Source organism: Cyrtonyx montezumae, unplaced genomic scaffold (genome assembly GCF_038088225.1).
Source record: "Cyrtonyx montezumae isolate F1298 unplaced genomic scaffold, pur_monq_1.0 scaffold_20, whole genome shotgun sequence".
In the NCBI taxonomy this organism is placed as follows: Eukaryota; Metazoa; Chordata; class Aves; order Galliformes; family Odontophoridae; genus Cyrtonyx; species Cyrtonyx montezumae.
In genome coordinates, this window is record NW_027071937.1 from 3,718,210 (window position 1) to 3,744,178 (window position 25,969).

General features: G+C 47.1%; 1 protein-coding gene across 1 annotated transcript in view; it reads right to left on the reverse strand.

The window, feature by feature from the left end:
• CFAP77 (cilia and flagella associated protein 77) overlaps positions 1-25,969 on the reverse strand; it is a 51,828-nt gene that overhangs the window by 170 nt on the left and 25,689 nt on the right. The window contains exons 2-5 of the mRNA XM_065737395.1: positions 20,969-21,068; positions 20,331-20,559; positions 9,747-9,849; positions 8,200-8,295 (exon numbers count right to left, since the gene is read on the reverse strand). Of these exons, the coding sequence (XP_065593467.1) occupies positions 8,200-8,295; positions 9,747-9,849; positions 20,331-20,559; positions 20,969-21,068 (528 nt within the window). The remainder of the gene's footprint in view (positions 1-8,199; positions 8,296-9,746; positions 9,850-20,330; positions 20,560-20,968; positions 21,069-25,969) is intronic.

Here is a 25,969-nt window from a genome sequence, read left to right on the forward strand (position 1 = left end):
TGCAAATCGGTTTCAGGTACAGGTTTACTGAGATGTGTGAGTGTGTCTTCATGTTTGGAGTGGGGTTACCACCGGGAGCCCTGACAATGCCTTGTGCCATAGATCTGCCTCGTGTGGATGTGCTGAGCTTCCTCCTGCTTCCCCCGCCCAGCTCGGGCTGGATGGATGTCAGCTTTTGCATATGTAAAAATACACAGCAGTCTTTGCCCTGAAAAGCTTGCTAGTAATCTCATTAATCAAGACAAACAAAGCATATTTAGCTATTCCCCCTCTCTGGAGAAAGGCATCCGGGTGCTTCTATTTGCATTTGAGTGCCTGACTTCAGAAAGCCGTTTCTGGATGCTCTTGCTTCCACACAACCCCTGGCTGGGAGGGCAGGGGGAGGCAGAGCCCAGGCTGCAGAGATGGGTGGGCAGCCCCAGAGCCCCCCGAGGAGGCAGGGACAGCCCCCAGCAGGGCCAGCCCTGACCTCCCATTGCAGATGCAGCAATTCTTCCCCGTGATCAGCGTGGGGCCAGAGCTGGGCTGTATGTGAGGATGGCTGAGCTGCTTCTCATGGACGTGTTTCCTGGGAGCTGGGAGCTGGGTAGGACGACGTTTCTCCGTGGGGTTGGGTTGAGGCCACGGGGGAGGCAGCAGCAGTTTGTTCAGTCTGGGATGGTACAAAGCTCCTGGGTGAGAAATGTCACACTGAGCCAGCGCCGGCTGTAATTAAAATTAGCGGAGTCCTTGACAAAGTTGTGAGTGATGCCACAGCGTGAGTAAGTGGGAAGCACCAGGTGTAAGGCAGGGGACAAGTGCTGTGTTAAAAAATGAGGAACCCCCTCATAATGAGGGTCACCTGAGGGGTATGGATTAGTCCCAGGCCAGTAATGAGAGGCAAGATAAGGGTGTCCCTGGGTCAGAGGTCTTCCTGTGACAGACCAGTGTGAGAAGTGAGTGCTGGTGATGGATCCGCATCTCTGATTCTTCTAATTCAGATTTTAAATGATGAACCCAACAGTGCTTTCTGTAGAGACAGCTGATGATCTCTCCCATTGCTCTGATGCAGTTATGGGATGTTACAGCAGGGCTTGGTTTTAGTTCCAGGCGTAGAGCATTGGCTGTAGCAGGACAGGAACACAGGTTGCAGGCACAAGTGTGGTTTTCTTTGCAGGATGATGAGCTCCAACTGCTTTCTGCTCATTGGAAGCAACGTTTCGCTCTTTTTCTTTGCATATTTACTGACAGATTAAAGCCTGCAGGGCACTTTTAGTGTTGTAACATCAGCCCATGCTGCAAGGAGTTAGAGGGGCAGGAAAACAAACTCAGTCCCTGGAATGCATATTAAAGCTTTTAGGGGCGTCATTTTCTTTTGGGTTTCTTAGTTATACCAATCTTTTAAACTGGAGGACTGTAAGAGGTCCCTTGTCAAGCGTGAGTACAGCCACGTGCACGGTGCAAGCAGATAGATCCATAAGGGAGCCAAGACAGTGGGAGATGCAAGAAGTGCAGGGTGGGCAGAGCTCCCCGGGGCAGCAGTGTGCATCCCAAGGATGGTCTCTGGGTGCCGTGCTGTGGTCAAGCAGGTCAGCTCCTGGCAAGAGGTAAATGGGAGCTGCAAGGGGAGGGGGGGCTCAGGAGGCACCGAGCAATGACACGTGGGAGGCACTGAGCAGCCCGGGGGGGCTCCCAGCCCCGCTTCTGCCACATCTTGCTTCTGCCTCACAGCCAACCCAGCCTCCATCATCCATTTGATCGAACCCTTTTCGTGGGTGACAAAACACTTTCCTGAGCTCTCTTTACAGGAAACCAATCTGTGTTCCTTTTTCGAAACCTCCCTCATTTACAGAGCCTCAGAAATCCTGCCCCTTTCAAGTCTTCTCCTGGTGTTTTGTTTTGGGTTTTTTTTCCCCCCTCTTTTTTGTTTTGTTTTGTTTGTTTTTCTCCCCAAAACGGCACAAAACAACAGCGTCGTGTTTGTCGATTTTTTTTTTTTTTTTTTTTTTGGTGGGGAGGAGGGAATTAAAACCCAGAAATGAATGGGTGCTGTCCACACTCGGAGCTGCACCCAGCATCCCCGCGCAGACAAAACCGCGCGCACATCGAGATGCAAATGATTTCCGTGAAGCTATCACTTGTAAAGCTTGACAGAAAATAATGAGAAACACTAAATCTTTTATAAGGTCAACACTCAAGCAGCTGTCAAACAAGAAAAGAATTTAGCGAAAGATCCGCAAAAACTTCCATCGCCTCATTAAATCCAACAGGGCCGGGGCCCGGCGTGGTGAGGAGGCACCGGGGCGCCTCCGTTTTGTGTCAGTAATTTGCGGCGGAGGAAGAGGGAAGACGAAACAGCCAACGCCGAAGGGGCCTTGGGGGAGGCTGGGGAATCGTTAGTGCGCCAGGAGCGGCCTCGGCTCCTAATTGGAAGCATTGGGCATTATCAACGGAGGATTTGCCTCGGCTCCCTGACAGCTCTCTAGGCCTGGAATGATAGCCCACTTGTCAGTGTAAAAGACCATTAAAAACAAACCATTTTGATTTAATTGGAGGCGGTGCGCTGGGGGCCCAGGTGAGGCGCTTCATCAGCTGATGTTGGCTGCTGATGCCTTTTTCCCCCTGTATTGATGGCTTTTTTTTTTTTTTTCTTTTCCCCTCCCTTTCAAAAACTGTCTAGGAAAGAGAAAGAGGTGCTGAAAGATCCTTCGCAGCTGCACTGAGAGCGGCTTTCAATAGGGTTGTCAACAAATGCCATGACAAGTTAGAGAGAGGCAGGTATTTTTAAAACAGACGTTATTCTGTCCAAGCTGAGCCGTGCTCGGAGGGGTGTGTTGGGTTATCAAGGTTACAAACACTGTGGCTTTTCCCGGTGGTAACGTCCTGTACTTGCTTAATGAATGGCTTGAGTCTTCTCCCCCCACCTTTCTAATCCTGAGAAGGAAATCAGGACAAAGGAGTTTGGGATAAATGGTCCACGTGTGCCATACTGGGGAGGCTTCAGAAAATGCTCAGACATTTTTGGCTGCTGTGTTTAATGCCTCACTAAGCCTTTGCATTTTCTTCCTTCCTGCAAATAAGGGCTGCAGACATTTGCTGGACTTCACAGGTTGCTCAATCTGGGCAGTTTGGGATTTTGACCTGGAGCCCTTTAGTGCCATGCAAATGAAGTTGTCAAGTGGCAAACGGAGTCCCTGCAGAAGGCAGAATGGCCACGAACTAAAACTCAAGTCCAGGTTCAAAGCATTCTTGTGGATTTGTATGAGGAAGCAGCAATGGTAGGGGCTTACCTGGAAGACAGCACAGCATTTGTGGTTTTACTGCACTCCAGTCCATGAGGCTGCAAGCAACCCAGACCTGTCCCTTCACTGTGTGAATCTCTAACAGCAGTGGGCCCTGGCTGCCAGCAGCTGCTCGTGCTGCCCTTGGTTGGACATCTGGGCTTGGGTGCAGCTGGAGCCTGGCCTGGACATCTCCCAGGCTGTGAGGATGCAAATAGGGATGCTGAAGTGCAGTGTACCTCTGCAGGGCCCGGCAGGCTTGGCTCTCTGGCTTTTTTCACCCTCATACTGGAAGTCATGATCTTACATGGTCTGGGAGCTTCTGGACTGGGGCTTCAATTAGAGACCAGATCTAAAATCTCCTCCTTTTTCCTTTCTTTCTTTCTTTGTTGCTTTCTTTCCTTCTTTTTTCATTATTTTTTTAATTTTTTTGTACTGTTTTGTTGCTGTCAACCAGGAGATGTTGGAGAGCAGTGAAACAGCAGAGGAAGGATGGGCTGCCATGACGGTGGTGCTGGGCTGATGGTTGGACTAGTTGATCTTAGGGGTCTTTTCCAACCTTAATGATTCTATGATTCCAACACATCTTTGAGGTGAAGGAAGAACTGAGAGCAGCAGAGGGGAGTGCAGGGTACTACAGAGAGACTGGGTGTACAGGGAATGTGTAAAGAGATACTGGGAAAGGATGGACCATGGAAATGCATTGCTGTGATCCAAGTGGTTATGTTGTTGGTAATTCTGGCTGCTAGGCAAAACAAGAAAATCTAAAGAATTCTATCTGGACCGTTACCCAACAATTCATTTCACTTGGGCCACCGAACAGCCACCAGGCGACACTGCATTTTTAGCCAAAACCCCAGCTGAAGAGAGGTTTGATCTGATGCCATGGTGATAGAAAGCTTTCTTTGGTTTATGTGGTATCCAGATCCCAACTCCAAGAACTTTTGTTGTCCCTCTCAAGCCCAGGAAGATCAGTGCTGCACTGCAAAGCCAGTTTGCTGTGTGTATCAAGCACAGGTTGGTTAAGCACGGTCTATGGCATTTCTGACAAGGCAACAATTGCAGGATTACACGAGCCACACTTGTCAGTTCAGCTCTTCAGACAAAAATAGAGGTAGGGCATTAAAAAAAAATGCAGAACATTTTTGTGTGTATGTCTTAAACCTCAACTGTTAATTCTGAAGAAGGATCAGGCTGCGAGCAGATATCGGATCCCTGGTGAGAATCAAATTCTGGAGCCCAGAATTTTGCTGCAAAGTTTATACAGTGGGGATTCCTCTAATTACTTTCACTGGAAATTTACCTGACAGAGCTTTCCCAGGTAACGCAAGGCGTACGCGGGAGAGCCGCTCAGTCGTTGACAGAGCCTTTGATTTTGTGCCAGGTTGCAAATTAAGTCTTTTGCCAAGGTACCCGAACACTTGCTCGTCAATTGCTTATCGCTTATTCATATCGCGCATCGAGCACAGCTCGTTTCATCTGCTCGGGAAGGCAGCACACGTTGACAAAAACGTTGTCCAGAGTTGCTGCATTTTCTTTCCTCCCCTTGTTTGGTCAAGTAAACAAGAATATTCTCTCTGGAAAGCCTCCTTGGATGTCTGTGCGAGTTGGGATTCTCTAATGAGCAAAGGGAAGCTGGTACCCTGTGTGTCAGTGACACACGGAGCGCGGAGCTGTTTTGACACGTGCAAATTCTGTTCCTCCACATCGTGAGGTGCTGCTACCAAAATAAATGTCCTTCTGGACTGACTTGACAGAGCTCTGAAAATCTATCGCTGAGTGGCCTGTGCTGACTGTTGGTTTGGATTATGGCCATCAAGTATTCTTGCTTTGGATTATGGTGTCAAAGATTCAGACGGAGGCAGCTGAAGCCTCACCCTGGGCTGGCTCTCTGCAGGCAGCAATGATGTAGGGATGGTGTATTTTGGCAGCAACATCTTGTCCAGAATTCTTTTGACATCAAAGATGTCATTTCTCCCAAGTCAACCCAACGTTAGCGATGGGTGACACAAGGACAGGACGCATGCTTTTGTACACGCTGGGTGTCTGAGCCCTTATAGACCTCAGGAATGTAGTGCAGACAAGTAAGAAGTCCTGGTGCATGGTCTCAGCCGTGTTAGTGAAACCTGAGCTGAGGGGTCAGCTCATTGCAGGCATAAAAAGACAGAGGCCTTTTGCCTTGGGAGTGACTGAGGAAGGGGAGGGCACTAGGAATGCCTTGCTGAGGTGAGCAAGGAGTTAATTTCTGTTTGGATTTATAACAAATAAATGTAAAAACCCCTCCAGTTCAACTTCCTCTAATGAACTGCCCACCAGGACATGACTGGCTCCCCGTGCCCTGCCTCTCTCTGTGAGTGGGGCTCTGGGGGGCCCAGGGGACCACGCACCAGGTCAGTCCTGCAGAGCGAGACGCAGAGCCAGAGAGCCCCAGTGCGGGAGGGTCTGCAAACCACACGGTTTGCCTAATGGTGTGGGCCATTATTCTAAAGCACTGGGGCTGAAACCAAATGAAAACAGTCAATTTGTCTATACTTTAGCAACTCATTGACTAGGTAATGCCATGCAGCCCTGGCAGTGCAAGGAGCAGGCAGAGGCAATTAATAGGGAGGGCAAAGCTTCTTTGTTTTCTTTTCTGCTTCCTCCATGAGCTCTAGCATGGTGTCAGGTCTTGTATGGGTCTAGTGGTAAGCGCAGAGATTTCTCAAGAACAGGAATGGTGTAAGAACAAACTCCCTCACCAATTTGGAGTGCTGCTCTATGTCATCCTTCTAAAAGAGGGGATGGAGGTTAGTGACTGAGTTTGGGTGAAGGGTTAGGCCAGCTTGTCTCTCAAGGCTATTGCTTCGAAAGAACCCAAATTTATAGGGATGTTTAAAGCGTGGATCAGAGACTATCAAGCATTCTTTGAAGCCAACAGCTTCCCTTGGGGTATTTCTGCTCTTAACTGGGTATGCTTTTATAGATGCTCAAGAACTTGCTTTTTCATGGAGGAAACCATGCACTGAAACTCAACTAAGCAATTAATTTCCTGATTCAAGTTCTAACATGAACACTGCCTGTTAGGTCTGCAGCTAGGGAAAGAAAAACCTTCCAGGTTAAGGTAATGAGAAAGGAATGCAGAAAATAGAAGACATTGTTCAAAGTGATCTTTCTCCTCCCTGGATGCTGTTTCTGAGAAGGAGAGGAAGAGGAGAGAGGAAGGAGAAAGGAGAGGGAAAGACTCAGGTGGTGTTTGAGACCTGTGGCTGTGGGGGGAATCCAACTGCAATCATGGATGAAACAAAAGGCAGAGCACAAAGAAAAACGAAGGCTGAAAAATGAATAGTGATGGAAAGGTCTGGGGTGAGAGGAGCTCTAAAGAGAAGGCTTGCCCCAGTATCTCGTGTGACTTACACAATCTGTTTAACAGCGATCGGTCATGTTCTTTCCCTGACACTAGCTGCAGCAGCAGCTTTGTGCTGACAGGCAGCTGGGATAAATGATTACTGACATATGCTAATCGGACAGTCTTAGACAGGATGTAAGAGGAATACATCAAGGTGGTGCAAAATACATTTCTTGGTTGAAACTCTCCAACTTGTACAAGTAAATTAGCTTCAGGAAGTCACAAGGCTCCCTTCATTGTTTTAAACTGCAGTTAAAAATCAACTTCATGGTTAAAAAAAAATCCAGAACCATCAGAACCAGGGCTGGAGCTGAGGGTTGAGAGGCTCTTTGCAATAGTATCTTTCAGTGCCAGATATGATTTTGGCTATGTCAATTCTCTGCAGGGCTTCAGCACTTTCAAACTTTCTGGTGCCTCCTTTCCATCTCTCTTGCCCAGCTCATCTTCCTTCCTTTCTAAAATGCCTCCTAGCTTTTCACTTGAAGTTTCTTTGCATTTTACACCATGAACAAAGCTAGCAGAATTCACACAAGCACCACGGAGCACAGCAGGATGAGCAGATGAATTCAAGAAGATGTCCATATCCCATTGCTAGAATAAGAAATCAACCACCTTGGCTCTTATTTGGATCAGTTAAAGAAAGCGTTGTACACATCTGTAGCCTGGCTAGACCCTTTGCTCAGTCTCAGGGTGAATACTGTCAAACATGTTGTTTAGGGAGATATCATGAGCATAGGCTTTCTGGGAGTCTCCAACTCTTAGGATGAAAATGAGTCTTTGTAGCAGAAATGCAAACTCATGGCTTGAAGCAGTGATGGAGCGCCTGGTGGGAAGGCAGGGCCAACCCAGGGGAGCTCAGGTGTATGCAATGTACCTGAGTGATGGGAAGAGCTGGAGCCAGGATGCACCTCTGCCCAGACCTCATTTAAGGGTTGGGAGTAGAGGCAAGGGCTTCTTGCTGGAGGTCTCTGTATGCCTGAGGTCATCTGAAGATAAGCAGCTTCTTTCCTCTATTTCTGTGCCTGCAGCTGCTGCATTTGAGCAGATTGTCACTTGTTGTAGCCTGGGACCTTGCTGCTCTGCTGTCATTGTTGCGTTTTTCATTGTATCGTGGTCTTGAAACACTTCAATCCAGTGTGGCTTGGATTAGTTATGATGAGAGCTAATAAAATATTAGGCTATCTAAAAGTGGGTTTGATTGTTATAGTCATGGAGGGCAGCTGCAGGAATACCAGCAGAGAACAAAGGCAGTGCCAGTACTGATGGCAGGTATAAAAAGGTGCTTCTGATCTGGTGAAGATCATGGAAGTGCCCACAAGTTAGAAAGTAAGCCAATAGGCCTCTATCTGGTTGACTGCTGCCCCTTTTCCAGGTACAAAAAGCACAGTTCAAAATACAATGAAGTTTAAACACATCTGGCGTGTGACCATAGCAGAGTCTGGGTCTGGTGGAGCTTTGTGGTAAGATGCTTACATCTGAGCTTCATGAGATAAGGGACTTACCAGGGAACCAGGGCAAGGTTAGAAGATGTTCCTAAGCTAAAGTGCTTCGTACCTTTTCCAGGCGGGGTAGGTGCCAGAAGGACTCTTCCTTTGGAGGTATTGGGTTTTTTCGGAGCAATGTGGTACGAGTGTCACGCACTTTCATCTTCTGTGAATAAAGATGAACAAGGACAGACTGAAATGGATGCAAGGTTATACACATCGTGTTGGTGTCTTGAAACATAATGACACTGGGATGAGCTAGCCTAAAAATCATCCTATCTAAAAGTTGGGTTGTTCTGATGTGGGTAGTCCTTCCTGTGCATGTAGCTAATGCTGATACCCAAAACATACTGATAAGGAAAATCTGGGCAATGGCCAACTCTCAGTTTTGTCATCTCAGTGAGATGATTGTTGCCTGTGTGGAACCCTGAAGTAGAGGAATGGCTCATCACCAGCTGGCAAAGTTACTTCCTCCACCCTCACTGGGGGAGAGATTTCCTGACTCTTTCAATGTGTGTTGCTCTCTCAATTAACTGCAACTGGGAATCTGTCCACTCTATGGTCTAGTTTGTAGATCTGTGTTGCTTAACTCAGTAATTGGTGGCTGCGGACTTCAGGAATTTGATGGAGGGAACTTAGTGATTAAAGCATCAGTCATTAATAGATAAGTTAGGGATGCATTTTCCCAACATCCTCGTCTTGTGCGTTCATAAAATAGCAGCTAATTAAGAACACTGTACAGCGATTCCACTATAAAGCATACTTTGCGATGGCAGTAAGCCCATTGAAATTGGTCATTACCATATTAGCTCGACTCCTCCTTGAGTCATTAACTAATAAAACAGTCATTGGCTGCTTTTAAATGTTATTACAATATTGTTACGTTTAACAGCTCTAACAACTGCTCGTGGTGAGGGTGTCTGCTGTGTCATGCCAGGATCAAGGCTGGTGCTGGTCCCTTGAATGCTCCATTCTTTTATCCACTGTTGCAGGAAACCTGAGCAGAGCTGATGCTGTACGAAGGGAAACCTGCAGGGCTTCTGGCATGAGGATGGAATTAAATACCAATGATAATTTGAAACCTAATTCTTTGTTATGATGGAGCTTTTTAGTATTGTGGTGATGTAAAAAGAATTAGAGCTTCCATTTTAATTCAACAGCAGTTTAGCTGGGCACACCATGACTAGGGCCATATTGATGTAAGCAGATGCTTAATGATAGCTAGAGAGATGTCTCTGGGAGGGGTGTCTGAGCTTTAAGCAAGGCCTTGACCAAAGCACTGCTCTGAGCTTGCTCAGTTTCCAATACAGTGATCCACTTTCTAATGCAAAACATAATTCTTAAAAAAGCCTCCTTTTGTCTCCAGAGTACTTCCAGGCAGGCACATCTGCTGCTCACTCCCACAGCAACAACCTGCAGGACATGCTCTGGCTGGAGCTGGGCCCATTTTGCCTAGAAAACAGCTCATCTTTGTGAGGCTTTGTCTTCTAGTAGGCAGGGAGAATGGCTTCCCAGCTGAAATCCCTCCCTGTGACTGGGATAAGTCCATCTATTGTGGGTGGAACAGTGGGAGTGCACTTCTGGCAGCAAACAGCAGTGCCTCTGGAGTGTTACTACCTTTCTCTTTTCCAGTCGGAGGGCTGCAGTCCGTGCTCTCTGCTGTTCCATCCATAGCTCCTTGAATTTGTGTTGGAGGATGTCAAACAGGGGTGTGGAAGGCCTGGAAAACATTCAAAAGATGACAATATAATCTCCAGGGCTAACACCTCCCTACCTCCTTGTGCTGATTCCCTTCTGTACTCCTGGAAAATGTGACCAAGTGGTGGCACAGCTGTAGCCTGGACTTATTGAGGCTTGCTCCTGGCAGGTGAGGATGCTTTAATCAGAAACTGCAGGAGGTAGAACTGGCAGTGGCAGCAATGGAGCAGCAGGGGTCTTGCCTTGAGGACAGCATATTGCTTATCAGTGGTTGTGGTGCTATTCTTCTCCTCCAGAAGCAAACAGAAAACCCAAGGGAGGAGGTGATGGAAGATGTCTAGCTTGAATTTTATCAGTCCTTGTCCTTGCACGCCTTGCTGGGGAGGGACTTACTAATCTCAGCAGAAACCACTGACTCTGTCAGGTCCACTCACACTTGTAGCTGCAGTGCTTTCAGCTGCTGCTTCTGTAGCACAAGGCAATCCTTGCCCCACCTGACCAGGCTAACTGCAGGACACCAGTGAGCTGGGCAGAGAACCCGAGAAATGCAAAATGCTGCTGACTTGCAGTGGAAGCATCTCAAATTTCCTCACTTTTTTTTTCTGATAGTGCTCAAAGCTTTGCAAGGGTACTCTGCAGTAGCTCAGGGACTCTAGCAAAGGAGGACTCCATTACAGCAGAGATTAAAAATGACTTGTGTCTTCAGAATAACTTCTGCTGTAATTAGAGTCCCCTTTGTTTCCCATGTGCTGTCCACATGCTTCCAAACAGCCTAATCTGTGGTTGTGTTTTCTAATGATACTGAATGGGCAATCCAGCAACATCCATCCCAGGGGGCATTAGTATCAGAAGGGCATCCTGCTGCAGCCCTCCTGCTGCACAGATCACATGCTGCAGGGCTTTTCAAGGCTCTGCTTACAAATCAGCTGTACTGCTCTGGACTGCCATCTGGAGATCCACTGTGCTGAAGGGGACACCCATGTTTATCCCTCCTTCCCCTTTTTGCTTTCCTTTCCTTCCAGTTTGGCGTTTCATACTGATCAGAGCTCAGCAGATCTACAAAGGATCGCAAGATATGGCAGAACTGTGGTTGGATGTGTAATTTCATGGTGTAAATGTTGGTAGTTTTGGCACAGTCCTGCAGTGAGCCTTGCTCCCAGGCTGCCTTCCTTGGCCTGACTCTCAGCTCTCCAAGGCAGGAGATGCTCTGATGTGCAGAAACAGCAGGAAGGGATGCAGGAAGACACTGAGCCCTCGGGGGTGGTGTTTGATTATCGATTTTAGTGATAGCTGTGTGTTTTTGCATCTCTATGGAGGTGACTTTACCATCTCTGATGGACCAGCCAGTTGGTGACTGATTAGTCCACAGCTGGCTTGTACGTAAATGCTTGAAAGGACACATTTGGGTTGATGCTCTTCAGAAACTCTTCCCTGCCGTGTGATTAATCGCATTTAAGTCCTGATCCAGCAAAGTATAGAGTCATGCCTGGAATGATGCACGCACAAACTGCCTCTGAAATTAGTAGGAATGACTTGTGTACTATTTAAATGTGTGGGTTCTGGTGGGCTGTAGGATGTGACCCCTCATCTGGCTTTTTGTATTGAGGGAATGTGGAAGAGAGAGGACATCGAGTAGCACACTTCCTCTACTAAAGCTGCAGGAGAAACTTCAGGGAGGAAGCCTTTTCTTTGTAGGTCAAATGCCCATTGGGGTGGAAGGGGAGTTGTGGCCTTACTACCAGTGCCACTTGACAGGGTGATGGTATGTTCCCTTTGCAGCTGACCCTTAGGAACGTGTCCCCTGACTTCAGTGTTACTTAAGGGCTGCTGGTGTGTCCTGTCACCCTGCCCAGATGTCACCCTCTGAACTGGGAGGCTTTTGCTGCTACTGTCTGTGGATGCAGTGGGGAGGGGGGAAGCATCTGCTGAAAACGCACATTGTGGATTAAAACCTGTCTCGCTCCCAGCAACTCACATCTCCTTGTTTTGGCACAAGCAGCCCTGCCACAGAAAGGAAAGGGAGAGAAGTTCTGATAGGATGTAACAAATTATTTATAATTGTGGAGAAAAAAAATAATCAGCCGCCTCCTTTTATAGTCAAATAGTGGGAGCCACTTCTAACGCTGACATTCCCTAAATATTTTAACATTTATCTATGCACATTTTCAAAACTATTATCCCTGAAACAATTCCCGTCTCTTTAATAGACTTTCTCTCTAATTTACTTTCAAGAGTTGAGGGTACAGACCTATTTTCAACTGAAGTGACAAGTGCCTGCTTACTTGGTTACACAATGTGGGGCGTTAGCCTGCCAGAAATCTCTTGGAGAAGGAGCTGCAGCCTCCTAATAGGCTATTTTACTGTGAAAACAATGTTAAAAAGTATAATAAAGTATTAACAATATTAAAATAAAACAGTGTAGGCCTTAAATGAGCTACAAACTAGTTAAATCTATTCTATTCAATATGAGCCTTCAGTGCTTTGCAGCTGATACCTCAGAGCTGGGATTTATCTAAAATGAAGGCACCAGGGACATGCAAGGGAAATGGTAATTATAATTTGCAAACATTAGGCTGACACTTTTTTTGTGTATGTGTGTATAAATTCTGACAGCTGTGATTTGTGAGGCATGCCAAATAGTGTTCCACCGAGTTGGGAGGGAGTCCCTTTCTGGCAGGCTGTCCTCAGAGCAGCAGCTCATTAAAACTTTGCAGAAGGAGAAGTTGCCGAAAACAGGAAGGCGTCAGAACCATCTGAGGGACTTTTGGTACACGCTCGTTGAAAGGTGTTTGAGAAGAGAGCCTTGGGTCTGACAAACTGGAATTTTAGTACGCCTCTCCGTTCACAGTGGGGCAAAATAATTGGTCATCAGTGACTACTAATTTGGTTTAGTAGCCAGAGGCGTTTTTTTTCTTCCCAGAAAATCAATGACAGCGCCGAGGTCTGTTCAACGTGATTCAGCTCAAGATGGGTCCTCATTTAGCTCTTGATGCTGCTTCCACTGGAGACAGCTATTTTGTTAAAATGAAATTAAAATCTATCTATAATACTCGGCTCTGAGAGCAGCACCCGTCAATGCCATGCTGCTCTTGAGGTTTCAAGGTTGTCAGTCTCCCCTCAAACTTATTTTCAAAGGTTTATACATCAGCGGGGAAAAAAAGGTACCTGGCAAAGGTGGGTACCAAGGGCTTTGCTCAGGGAGGGTTTTCACACTGGCTTAAAGGATGCCATCAGTTGTAAAAGGGTAAAACTTGACTTGCAATCGCTTTGTTCTTGCATTATCCAACAACAAAAGGGGCTCGTAAATATATTAGCGAACTTCAGCCTTTGGGTTTCCTGGTAGGCTCCAGCCAGTGCTGCAGTGCTTTTTTTCTGCTGATGGTCAAAGGTGTGGTGGGAGTGCTGCTCCCAGGAGCGAGGTGTGTGCCCTGAACTCAGCAGCAGCTCAATGGCAGCAGGCTGTGGCAATGCAGGTGTTTATGCAACAGAGAAATCCTGTTTTAATTATTTTTTTTCTTACAGTGGTGATATCAAAGCTGTGTTGCATGGCCACCAAGTCATCCTGAATCTTTAATTGTTTCTTGAAAGACTGGTGGGTGGGGTTGGCGTGGAAAGAATCCCTCTTTGGTGCACAGAGGAGACAGCCTGGGGGGGGGGGGGGTACCACTTTTATATCCATTCCCTGCAGATTTTGTGTTGGAAGGTTTTGTCCTTCCTGGTTCTGTCTGTGGTGTTCCTCTCCCCCACGCTGTAGCTTGGGCTCAGATGGCCAGCTCTGTTTCCCAGCAGCTCAGATCTGCCCCTTGCTGGGAACCAGTTTGGTCCCAGTGTCTCTGTGGTTCTCCTCAGTGCATCCAGCATGTATTATCTTCAGCAAATAAAACACAGGCTGAGATCTGTGATTCTGCTCCGGGCCTTGGGGTTCCGCCAGTGCATGCAGCTCTGAGACAGTGCTCAGCTCCCACTGCCCTGAAAGGGATTTACAGTACAGGAAAACTCTGATTACAGTTCCCTTGTACTGCTATATTGTCTCCCTTCCTCCCTTGTTACTGATGGGCTGGAGCTAGCAATCTATCTACCGTTAATTTGTCTCTGTGTAGCCCAGCAGGAATCTGGGGCATGATTACAGCTCTGGCCCTTCCTCGAGCGCCGGCACGGCCCCGCATCCCCTTGCAAACTGCCTGGCTCTGCCTCGCCTTAATTGTTCCCCTTTGGCCAGTGGACCTGTCTGCTCTAACAAGGGCAACGAGGAGGGCCGAGGTAATTGAAGCACTTAGCCACACTCGCCAGCATTGCCTCCTGCAGCTAATTAGGAAAGGGGGCCGCTGGGCTCTTTGTTATTTCTTTTAATTGTTTGTGGGTTTTGCATAACAGTGAATGGCAGAAGAGGGGTGTTTGGTTAGGGGTGAATTCTTGACTTTGAAATTTGTATAAAAGGTCACTTACAATTTGTTAACACTTTCACTAAAGTGAATTCAATTAGCAGCTCCGGAAGTCCCTGCACGCATGTAAGAAGCGGGAGGGATGGAGAAAAGCAGAGCACGAACACAGAGGCCCTTCATTTTCCTAAGAAGCTGTGGACTATACAGTGAAGTTATAGGCCCCTTACAGCTTTATGCTCTTCTAAATAGGTCCTGGCAATAAACCCATGGAGAGGCCCAAAAGATCATTTTTAAATGATCTCCACTTGTCCTCGCTTTCCATTAACCACTGAAGAAAATAACAAGAGAAAAATTGGTAGAAAACACTTGGGGACCAATTTTTTTTGCAGCCTTTGCACTGGCAAAACTCATGTTGAAATAGTGGGTCTCTCACCCATGTGGCAGTGGCAGGATCCATGTGTTGAAGCACTGATTACTCTGAATTTCACAACCTTCTTTACAATCCTTGTAATTTGGACCCACACCAATATAAATCACTTCACTGTGGGCAGCCAATAAGGCTGTGGCTTCTTCCAAGTGTCAGAGGATCTGTTATTTTGCTCAGAGGGCTCGTATGTACAGAACAGTAAAAAGAATAAAATCCATTGTAAACATGCACTTTAAAAGATTTATCAGATACTCATAGCTGTACTTAAGAGCACACATGGTTACAAGAACACCAATTTGCTTTACTATTCCCTCTCAGGCCAAGAGTGAGATGTATACTTGTAACAGTCCTAAATGTGCACAAGGAAACACGTGTCTTGCAGCAAAGATACCAAGCCAGCTCTGACCTATTAAATAACTGGCTTCACAAGCTGCAATTTGTGCACTCGCATTGATTTTTGGGGGTTGGAGATGCCCTGTGGCTGATTTAGTTGAAGGTGATTTAGATCTGTCTTCAGTAAATTTCTCTCTACTGACTTGAAATCTTGTGTTGTCTTCCAAGAAGCCCAGGTGGGACCTGGCCATGGGGCAGAGCTGTTCCAACAAACACAGACCATCCTGATGGGTGCTCCATTTGGAAGAAAAGGATTCCCCTGAAAATCTCCTAAACTCCCTAACACTGAGCAGAACAAATTCCCCTTGACCTCCTGTTTATGCTTGAATCTCTCTGTCGAGGTGGGAAGATCACTGCCTTTGCAGGGGAAGGAAATCCATGTGGGGCAGCAAGTAGTTTTAGTTGGTAGAGGTTTTGGTGGAAGTTCTTCAGCCAGCTCTATGGATAGGGAGAAACTCATGGGCAACACTATGCAGGAGTGTGAATTGCTTTCCTACTCAGCATAATTCATTTGGTAATAAGGGATTGAAACCTTTGCTTTTCTTTTCTATTTTTTTCCTGCTCCCTTGTGCCCAACCCTGACCTGTCTGTTTCCCTCCTCACCCAAAAGCCTGAAGTAGTTAAGCTATTCACTGTGGCTGCAGGATGACCAGTGTCTGCATCCAGGGTCACTTCAGGTCTACGTGCAGCAGCACAGCAGAGCAATCCAGGCAGCAGTGAATGCATGCACAGCAGTGTGAGCACATCTCAGCCTGGAAGGCGTCCAACACAAGAAAATGATTCTTGAAATAGAAATTCTTATCTTAGCAATGTGAGAATGGTGGCAGACACACAAAGTGTCTTTTGCAGTGGAGCTGGGTAGGAAATGCAATTATCCGAACTGATGGGAGGCCTATTTTATTTTATTTTTTCACTTGGTTGCAGTTTTTGGTCTCTCCAGCCTGACAGTGGTTCCAATCTCTATATAATATTTTAATAATTTTTCTTTGTCAGTGCTCAGGCTTATTTTCCATACAACTTTGGTTTGCCCCAATCTTGGGGGCTGTGTGGCTTTACACATTATTTGCTCTGCTCCCAATGACCAAGGGTTGCTGCAGTATTCATCTATCTTGCCTGCCCAGCTCTTCTTGGTGGGTTCTTTCCAGGAGCACCCTCTGCTCCTCAGTATTTTCTTTGTAGTTAGACACTTCTATCTGTGAATGCATTTTGTGTGCCAAAGAGATGCTGGGAATATTAAAGCAGCATTTGGGACAGCCTTCTCAAAGTTTGTTCTGGCTGTGTGCAAACAGCATAGGCATTTTGGGGGGAGGTGAGGCCTCTTACAAAGCACACGTATGAGCACTGAAACCTCTCTTCTTGGGAAGGTGAAAGATAAGGACAGAGCAGCCAGGTATGCCAGGAAGCTGCAGGAGTACTCAGTATAACAGCTGAGCTGCTAAAGGCCACTGAGACAATTGTCAGCAGAGCATCAGGCCACTGCAAATGATACAAAGAGAAGAGGAGGTACTAGATAACTGATGCCTTTGGCCAGTTATCTCAATTTGTAAAGAAGAGACTGCAGTGAAGGAATGCTTTAGAGGGGTGAGTTTGCTGCAGAAACATGGGTGAAAACAGCTGCTGAAGGATAAAGGCTGGCTGTGGAGAATGGGAGGCAGAATGGTAGGAGGAGATGAAGTTAGAAGGAAAATGGGATGTGAAATTCAGGAAAGGGATGGCTGAAGTAAAGGTGGGCAGTAGGGGGGACCCGGCAGGAGATGTGGGGATGACAGAGTGCCAAGGAAATCCTGCCAGCACACCCAAGGTCAGCCCAACCTACAGGCCAACTGCCAAGTGGATGGCAGCACGGCTCAGGCAGGGTTACAGCCATGCAGGGTTTGAAGGAGGTGCAGGTGTAGGATGGCAGAGAATGGTGTGTCTTCAGGGTCCTTGTGTAAGGGTCCTTGTGCAGGGATGTGGAAGGCAAAATTAGCAATATTGCACTAGAAAAAGAGAAGGAAAGAAAAGCTTTTCTTTAAAAGTAGCCCTGGAAATCCTGGACTGTGTTCATGCTCAGGATATACTCTGCACAGCTGGGATGTGTCCCAGGCTCCTGGGGATAAAACTTGTGCTTGGGATACCAACTGTGTGCTGGGAGGTTTTGCCTTCAGACTCCTTGTGTGACCTTGTGCAAATCAATATAATTTAAAATCTGGCTATAGACAGCATCTGTAACTTTGTGCTATGGTTCCAGAATTGTTAGTTTAATGCCTGCTAATTTCAGTGCATGGTAGATCTCAATCAGAACAGTTTGGGAGGCAAATATTTGTCTGGATGCTTCTTGGGAGTTTCCAACTGATGTATTGACACTAGCAAAGATCCTGCAGGTCTTTACAGCCCTTCTGTGTCTTTAGATCTCCAATACCATCAGGACTCAGACCACTCAGTGCCTCGCTTCCTCCCTTTAGTGAAACACTACACGGAGAGGCTGGAAGATGAACACAGCTGCTATTAGCACAGCGTGTGAGGTTATTTTAAATGAAAGGACTGAGGACTTGAGTCCAGAACAGCAATCCTGTGCTGCAAACATAGCTACACAGTGTTCCGTGCATGAGGAGCCTGCATTAATGGGATGGTTTGATCTCCTGGAGGTCAGGTATCACTATGGGCACTGAAAGAAAAACCGAAGATCTTTCTGCAGCCAGGATGTGGGCTGGGGCAGGTGGAGCTGGGTGCATTTGCACTGCTGCAAGGCTGTTACTCCAGTGCTTGCACCCAGTGGGCACGTGCTCTTGCAAATTGTGGCTTGGACAAGGCAGCTCTTGTAGAGATCAGAAGCTGAAGTGTGAATCAGAGGAGCCCGGCTGGAGGTTGCCCCGTGGGGCGGAGTGGGACCCCACCACATCCTCGTTACTGCTGACCTTGGCACGAGCACTGCCTGCTGATGGATCAGCTATGGAGCTGGACAAGCCCCCGGGGAACCACTGCATTATCTATTATCGTCCCATCAGTGCCTCCCCTGACCCCTCCCAGCTCTGAATGCCACAGGCATCAGGGAGGGAATAAATCTTTGTCTGATACCGGGAGAGAGAGGGAGCGAGAGCAGGAAAAAGGAGAGATGAAAAATGTCCTTTTTATGACTCTCACAACAAAGCTGCCACATGATTCGTAGCAAACATTTCTCTGGGAAGAGGGAGGGAGAGAATGGGGGGAATCAGCAAAAAAGCAGAGCTGCTTCTCTCCCCTGGAAGGTGCCCACAGGGAATTAATAGAGAGGGGGCATGGGTGACCTTTGAAGGTAAATATCCTGTGAAAGGGAACGGGCCCCAGAGCCTCGGAAAGCTCCCAGCAATGCCTGTGAGGTGCTGTGTAGCACACATCCACCAGAATGGAAAACAGAAAGCGATCTGTGCTAGAGGGAGCAGCAGGGCTGAAGTGTGATTAATAAGGCACTAATAGCAACCCCAGCATTTATCTCTGCTTGTTTCCATTTGGGATGATCCAGGAGGGCTTGTACTCGTGAGCCTGGGGACAGCTCCTGACCTTGGTGTCTTTGGGGCACCCGGGTACCTTCAGCAGTGCAGTGCTTGCTCCTCAGCTGTGCCATCTGTGCTGTGCCTTGGGCAGGGGGGCATCATGCACTGTTCTCATTGGAAAAGCTTCAGAGATCTATTCTGCCCCTAGATAAGCACATACCTTAACAGCAAGCATAGTCCCAATCAGCTGTGATAAGAAACAGAATTATACAGAGCTTGGAGTCTGAAAGCAGAACATGGACAGTCAGTTGATTCTTAGCAGGGAAGGTCTTGGTGAAACCAATCTGTGGGGACTATAAGGTCAGCCTCAGCTGGGAGTGCTCACCCACATGGGTGCCTTTAACTTGTCAGTCATGAAAAGGGAGTTAAATTCCCCACTTTTACCCAAATGGCTGTAACAACTCCTTGGTAATCCTGGTAATTCGATTTTGTCTATAACGTGCTTTTAAAGTAAAGGGATAAATACAATCAGTCTGCATAAAAGGTAGCTATTAAGGAGCAGACAACTTGCACGATAATAACTTTAAATTAAAAGCCCTTTCCCACTACTTCTGCGGTTGTGGGGTCTGCAGATTTTCCTTAGAACTTTTGAAACGTGCCTAGACTTCTTACAGGCAGCCATTTAACCTTCGTTTATGAAGAAATAAAGCAAAATTGATGTTGATTTTGGTCTACATTGGGGGATACTTTTGTAACATAAAAGCCCTTTTGCCTGCAATTTGCAGAGCAGCCCTGTCACATCGGTGAGGGCTGATACTGATAAAGATAAAGCTTTATAGCTGGGGCATTTGCAGCTAACAGCAAGCTAATGCTGCATTTTCATTTTGATGCAATTAATGTTAATGTCTGCTACGAAAATTGTCATTAAATACCATTTTAAAATCCATTCAATTTGCATATGCAAAGCCCATTTACTATCATGTAAAATACACAGAGCCGTTCATCATGTCTTTTCTCTAGAATTTGTTGCTGTTATTTTGCTGGTAGTGATTATTAGCCAGCTCTTAAAATGAAACCTAATGTCTAGTCCAGACCTGCACAGAGCATGAGAAGTCTGTGCTCCAGCAGCACTGGGGCTGCTTTGGAGTCCTTTTCGGAGGCTTTAGTAGCATTTGTTTGCATTGGACTTAAACTGGCTTTTCCAGAGCACTCTGCACCCTCCAGCCCCTTTGTGCTGCTGTAGAGGACAGGCACCTGGGAGTCAGGCTGAGCAGGGTGCTTGTTCTCCCCTGCAGAACCCTGTTCACAACTGCTCGTGAGAAGTCAGCACAGTGGATAATTGGGAATTGGAGTCTGAGGGACTTGTCAAACGGGTTGCTTTTTCCACTTCTAAACGCAGGGTGCTGAACTAGCAAGTATGAGAGAGTGGGATAAAGAACTTGAACTCATCCTTAATTGCACAAGAGAATTTCAACCAGTGTAAGCAGCCAGAAAAGCTGCTGCTCTGCCTCAGTATCACTTTCTGACCCAAGGAATCTGTTACTCTGTCTTTTCACTCCTTTAAATCAAAGGATCAGCATAGAACATATTTATAAGGGATTCCAGGCTCTTAATACCAGAGGTGAACTGGGGATGAGTTGTGGCATGCAGACCAGAGTTAGGCAGGTGATTGTGACAGATGGAACCAGGTAGCCAGGCCTGCAAGTAAAGCTGTGACTCCATAGCAGCACGTATGGTCTCGGATCACTTCTCTCTTGGGCACTGTGCTGGCTGAGATGGGGGGAAGGCGCAGATGTGAGGGTAGGAAGGATAACATCATTCTGAGAAAGGCCCAAGCCTTCCTCCTTACCGTGCTGGAGCACCGTAGGTCCTGTCTGCAGGCACACGAGGAGGAGACCTCCTAAAGCAACGGTATTCATCTTCTTTGAGCCGAATGTCCTTGGCCTTGTAGTACAAGTTAAACTCCCGGGCTGTGGAATACCCAGCCTTCAGAGCACCACGGTTCATGGTGATGAAGTCTCGGGGCATATTCTGAGCTATTTTTTTCCTAGGCTTTATTGTGTTCCAGTGACCTATGGCTGAAAATAGAAGGAAATGTGAGGGAAAGAGAAAAAGATGGTGGTAACTTTTATCTGGAGAGACAGGATGGTGCAAGGATTGTGTGCCATGAAGGACAGCCTCAGCAGTCTGATTTCGCAGGGTAATCCCCAGGAGCACAGAGTAGGAGCCCTCTAGAGTTAGGGAGTGGACATATGTGTAGCACTCTTGCAGTTGCCATACCCTTCTCTGCTTGGACTCTATGAACCTATAGACATTTCCAAGATAAAGGGAAGATTTACCAATCACCAAGAAATCTGGGTAATATTAATGGAAGTGGGTGAATGTTGTTTTTTTTCACCCCCAGCTTTGTGAGAAGTAATGAGGAGCATTGGGAAGGAGAGTCCTTATTAGCATTAGGACTTCTATATTTTAGTGTTGTTGCCATACCTTCAGCGACTCCTCCATCTGTCCTTTTGATGTACAGCCCATATGAAAAATCCAAGCCTGGCAGCGTATAGCAGTTTCTCCGAGGCTCACCCAGTTCTGCCTGTACAAGAATGAGGTTAAAGAAGAATAAAGACCTTGCTTGATGAGTTACAACCTCTGAAAATAAACTCATGTAATAGAATGTGGCCATGAGCACCTGCAGTGGCTCTGGCTGCTCTCGGCACAGGCTGAGTCCCACGGCCTGGACTCAAACGTGAACTCATAGCTATGAGGCTTCCTCAGGGCTGGAGCCTGGAGGATGCTAATTTTGACACAAGTTCACAACTGGGTTATAAGGTGATCCAGCCATGCTGGAAATAGGAATCTTGACAATATATATGGATTTAATCATCTTGTTTGTCCAATTTCTCCTTTGGCTAGGGTGCCCAGCCATGATGTCTGCAGGTAGATGTTTACCAGCTGGCCTTGAATTTCCTTCAAAGTATTTCACTTCCAAGTTGTTCACCCTCCTAGAACTCTGGCATAAGCTGCCCCAAATGCAATCACGCTGCCACTCCTGCCTGGGAATAGTCAAGGCACAAGGCATGTTGGGGTGGGATAAGGGCAATGAAAGAGGGGAGCAGAGCCTGGGGTTTGTAGCACAGAAAATAAGAGAACTTGAGCTCGATAATCTCATTTCTATTTAGTTTTAAAATGAACTCTTACCCAGCCCATGTGTATCCCAGCCTGGTGTTGTCTGTGGGATTAAGTGACCTCCCTTCACCCCTTTGTCCCAACCCTCCCATCTCCATGGTGAAGTCACTGCAGGATGTGTGTGTCTTGAAACCTTATTGCAGCTTGAAAGAGAGACGGTGGAGGAGGGAAGGGTGAGAACTGGCAACTGGAGTCTGTGCATTCCTGCTGGGGAGAGGGAGCAGTGTTGGGCCTCCAGCTCCCTGCAGCCCTGAGGCATGGGGTGGGCACCTTGGCATGGGTTATTTTCCGTGGGAAGCCTGTTGGGGAAGCTGGGGTTGTAGATGTTGGGGAGGACAGAGATGTTGAAATACTACTCTCTGTCTGCAAAGCCATATACTGGTGCTTTGGGTACAGCATGGTGTTGGCTTCCCACGACTGGGAGGGAAGTCCTTCACCTTGGGGTCATTAAATCCACCCACTTGTGGTACTATGGAACTGATGTGGTATCCCTGTGATTCCCAGTGGGTTCACCAGAAAATGAATCTTCTGGACTTGTGAAGATCCTTCAGTAAACTTCATCAGTCTCCCTGCCCTGTGTGAGGCTATGGATCCTTTGGTGTGAGCAGACATGAGCAATTAGCTTCTTGAAAGCAACCAACTCAGCTCCCTGCTCAAACCCATGCATAACATGGCTGCTTCTTCCCTGCTGCCTCCTGCAAACCTCTGGCAGAGGAAGGGACCATCCCTTGCAGATGTGTGCAGCGATGGCAGTGAGTGGGCTTTTAGAGCTGCTGCCATTGAAATATCGAGTGGTGGTGCTCAGCCATATGTGCACGCTGGGTGTGAGTTAGGGAGCTCACGCAAAATGCATAAACTGGTGCCAGGAGTGATAAAGGAGCTTTCAGCGTTGATCTATTTCTCCTGTATTTACAGGCATTTGTACGGTGGCTATTTTTAGGTGAGTTGTCACTGATCTAGCAGGGAAATTGAACAGCGTTCTTCAGATGCACGAGAAAAGGCTTTACCCTGGGCTCATGTTCTGATCCCGGGTCAGATAAGCGAGGCCAGGAATCTGCTGCTGAGGTGTGGCAGGTGGGAGGAAACAGCTGAGGAGCTGTGGGGAAGGAGATCCAAGGCAGCTTCCGGACCTCCGAATGCACAGCTCTGTAGAAGGGAAGAAATTCCCTTTTGCTGAGCATATGATGTTAACACAGTTTGGTATTTCCTCTTCCTTTTTTTTTTTTTTTTTTTTTACGATCAGGTGGCATTTTACAGTCACTTTGCACTGAATAAATAAAGTTGAAGGTGCTGGGTAATTAATTAAAAAAAAATCTGCTCCAATATGTTGAACATAGAGGGGAATCTGCGACTCCAAAGAAAACCAATGGGTTCAGAGGGCTCTGGATGCACGCCAAGATTTTTGCCCGCAAAAGCAGAGAAGGGGTGGGATGTAGCAGGGATGAATCCTGCTGAGTGTAATCAAAGATTAGCCTTTCTCATTCATAAATCAGCAAAATGCTGTTGTGACCTCGTGGGCTCGTTTCATTTGCTTGTCCTCGGGTAGTGTACGTGTGCTGTGTCATGAGCTGCAGTGGGAGAGAGCCAAAGTTGGTGTGGATGGTCCTTTTTTTTTACCTCCCCAGCACTGCTTCCTGTGTTCGGGTTTAGACTGTCACAAAGCTGCTTGGCTGGAATACAGATCTGTCTGACAGCTGTGCCCATCAGCAGACAACTTCATTAAACCTCATTAAGATGTCATTTCTCTGCCTTATTTCCCACCTCTTGGCTCTAATTAAAACCGTCTCTCTCTGCATCCCAGGCGGTCCTAATTTTCTCTGGGTACCTTCTGCAAGTTTTCTCCCTTTACGACCTCAGTGAGGAAAATCAGGCATCTTAAATACTGTTTATCTAACCCATTTGGAAACACAACTCCAGGCTTTTTCCTGAAGCACTCCCAGTGCATCCCTGCAGAGATTGCCTCTTCCCAGGGCTGCAAGAAATGTGTGCTGAGGCTTTGTTTGCTCTTTAAAACTGTCTTTAGTGACTCAGCTGATGGCAATTCTGATTTCTGAACCAGGGGTGTGTTCTGTGCTTGGAGGATGCTGCTCCAAGCAGTGCTGGAGCCGTGAGTTCAGTGGGATGCCCTGGTTGGCTGCAGTGTGGCACTGGGTGTACTGAGCTCTCTGGCCCTTCCCGTGTAGGTTCCCGTTTGTGCAGCCTGAATTTGGGTTTGAGTGCCTGATGGTATTGGAAAATGTTTGCCCACTTCTGTGCAGAAGGGTACAGCAAGAGATGGAGGGCTGGGTTTTCAATCCCTGCATCTCTCACATCCCTCTGGGAGGGGATGTGGGCAAACCCACAGAGACCCGCTCTCCTCCTGCTCAGCAGGGCTGCCCTGTCCCCTCCCCATCAGCTTCGTCCTGCCAATGCCTGCAAACCCTCCAGCCTGCTGCATTTCCAACCCGGCAGGCCCTGCTTCTTTCCCTACCTTCTGTTCCACTTTTCATTACACCCCCTTGTACAGTAAAGCCTCCCGTCACGCTGCCATTACTATTATTATTGCAGATTTACTGCACTTGCAGAGTGAAGTGATGGCAGTGACAAGGCCCAGCATTTTTCCCTCCTTCCCCCCGCGACAGCTTGAAATCAAGCCCTTCATTTGCATTTACATGATCTTGCTGTGCAGCTTATGAGATCGGGAGATTTATTTGCTACTTAGCTTGATGTTTGATTACACTCTAAGAAGGCAGTGAGCTACAAAGTGCAGGGATACATCAGAACTGAGCTACTGAAAGCCTCTGGGGGACAGTAACTCAACATCAGGTTTAGGTAGATGAGAAAGGGAATGTTCAGTGTTTTGAGAAAGGCAAATTTGATCAGCTTTTTTTTTTTTTTAAAGGTGAAAAACTTATTTTCCATCTCTCACAGAAATGGTTGGGAAAACAAGAATGTTATTAAAACGCATGTGAATATCTGGATGCAGTGGTGCAGAAGAAGTCCAAGCAGGGCTGGTGGCTGCTGGGCTGCGTGCTGTTAACTGCCGCTAACTTGCCCTCCCAGGAAGATTATTAATAATAAGTTGGCACTTATCTTTGAAGCTTCTCATAAACATTAAAGGTCAAAGTCGAGGGAAGTTTTGCTTGATGAAAGACCACAAAATCTGGCCCTGATTTATTAAACTTTGGAATGAGCCACCAAGAGATAGTCCTGTTGTAACAGCTGGGGAAACTGAGGCAGGGAATTAGCATGTCTGTGCCTAAGAGCAAATGGAGTGGGGGTTGGATGGGGGGAATCAGGAGTGTGGCTGTGTTCAGACTGAGAAACCACATCTCTGGCATTCACCACAGTGGGGTGTGAGCCTTCCAGAGCATGGGGAGATGTCTGGGCCAGCAGAGTCCGGGGGTCTGATATGCAGCAGGATTCCTTGCACTACGGGTCCTGCAGGGTGCTGCTAACCTAGCTGCATGTGGAGTCTACACTGTGCTCCCATCTGATTCGCTGCAGGTCTGAATTTTGGGGCACCACTCCCCTCTGGAAGTGATGCTTTGCACAAGGCTGGCTGCAGGAGGCTGTGCTGTCAGTGGGACACAGGTGTCCCCTCGCTGGGTCAGACACCAGTGGCACTCATGGGCTGCAGAAGGCACTTCTACCCCGGGGCTTTCCCCACACAAGTCTATCTTGCTCCCTCCCCTCTGTTCTACCCTCAAGGGCAGGACCTGCTGCAGCAGGGTGGAATCACCGATAACCAGAGGCCCCCACTACAGAATCCTATGTCTGAAGAAAGACACTGCTATCTGGTACAGGAGCTTTGCGTGCAAACTTTGTACTTCGCTTTGTCTTGAAAATCGCTGTGAGCTATGCTATTACAATTAATCATTTAAGACTTAAGAAAGAGTATAACCCATTACATAAAAGACTCCAGCGATGATCTTTATCCAACTTGTAAAATGGGCAGACTTGATGCGACTGAATAATTTTCCTCTCATCTGCACAAAATCATGAATGCAAGTCATACTTTGAGCCTGAAGTGAACACTGTGAGACCAGCTTATAATTACCAAAATAGAAAAAAAGAACAGCGTTTTCTAATGAATGACAAGCCACTAGGTGGAAATCTAATTTGGTCTAATTAAGCAGCCTTTGTGAGGATTTGTCTTTAGATGAAAAGAGGGAGCCAAAGAGATCTAAATGCAAATGAACTCCATAGTTTTGGTTTTAAAGGGCCAGGCAGATATGAAAGTATTTGCGTACGGAAGACTTTCATTTCCCTTCACAGGCTCATTCACCTTCCAGGTTTCTCTTGAATAATCCTGTGTGCCCCCACGTT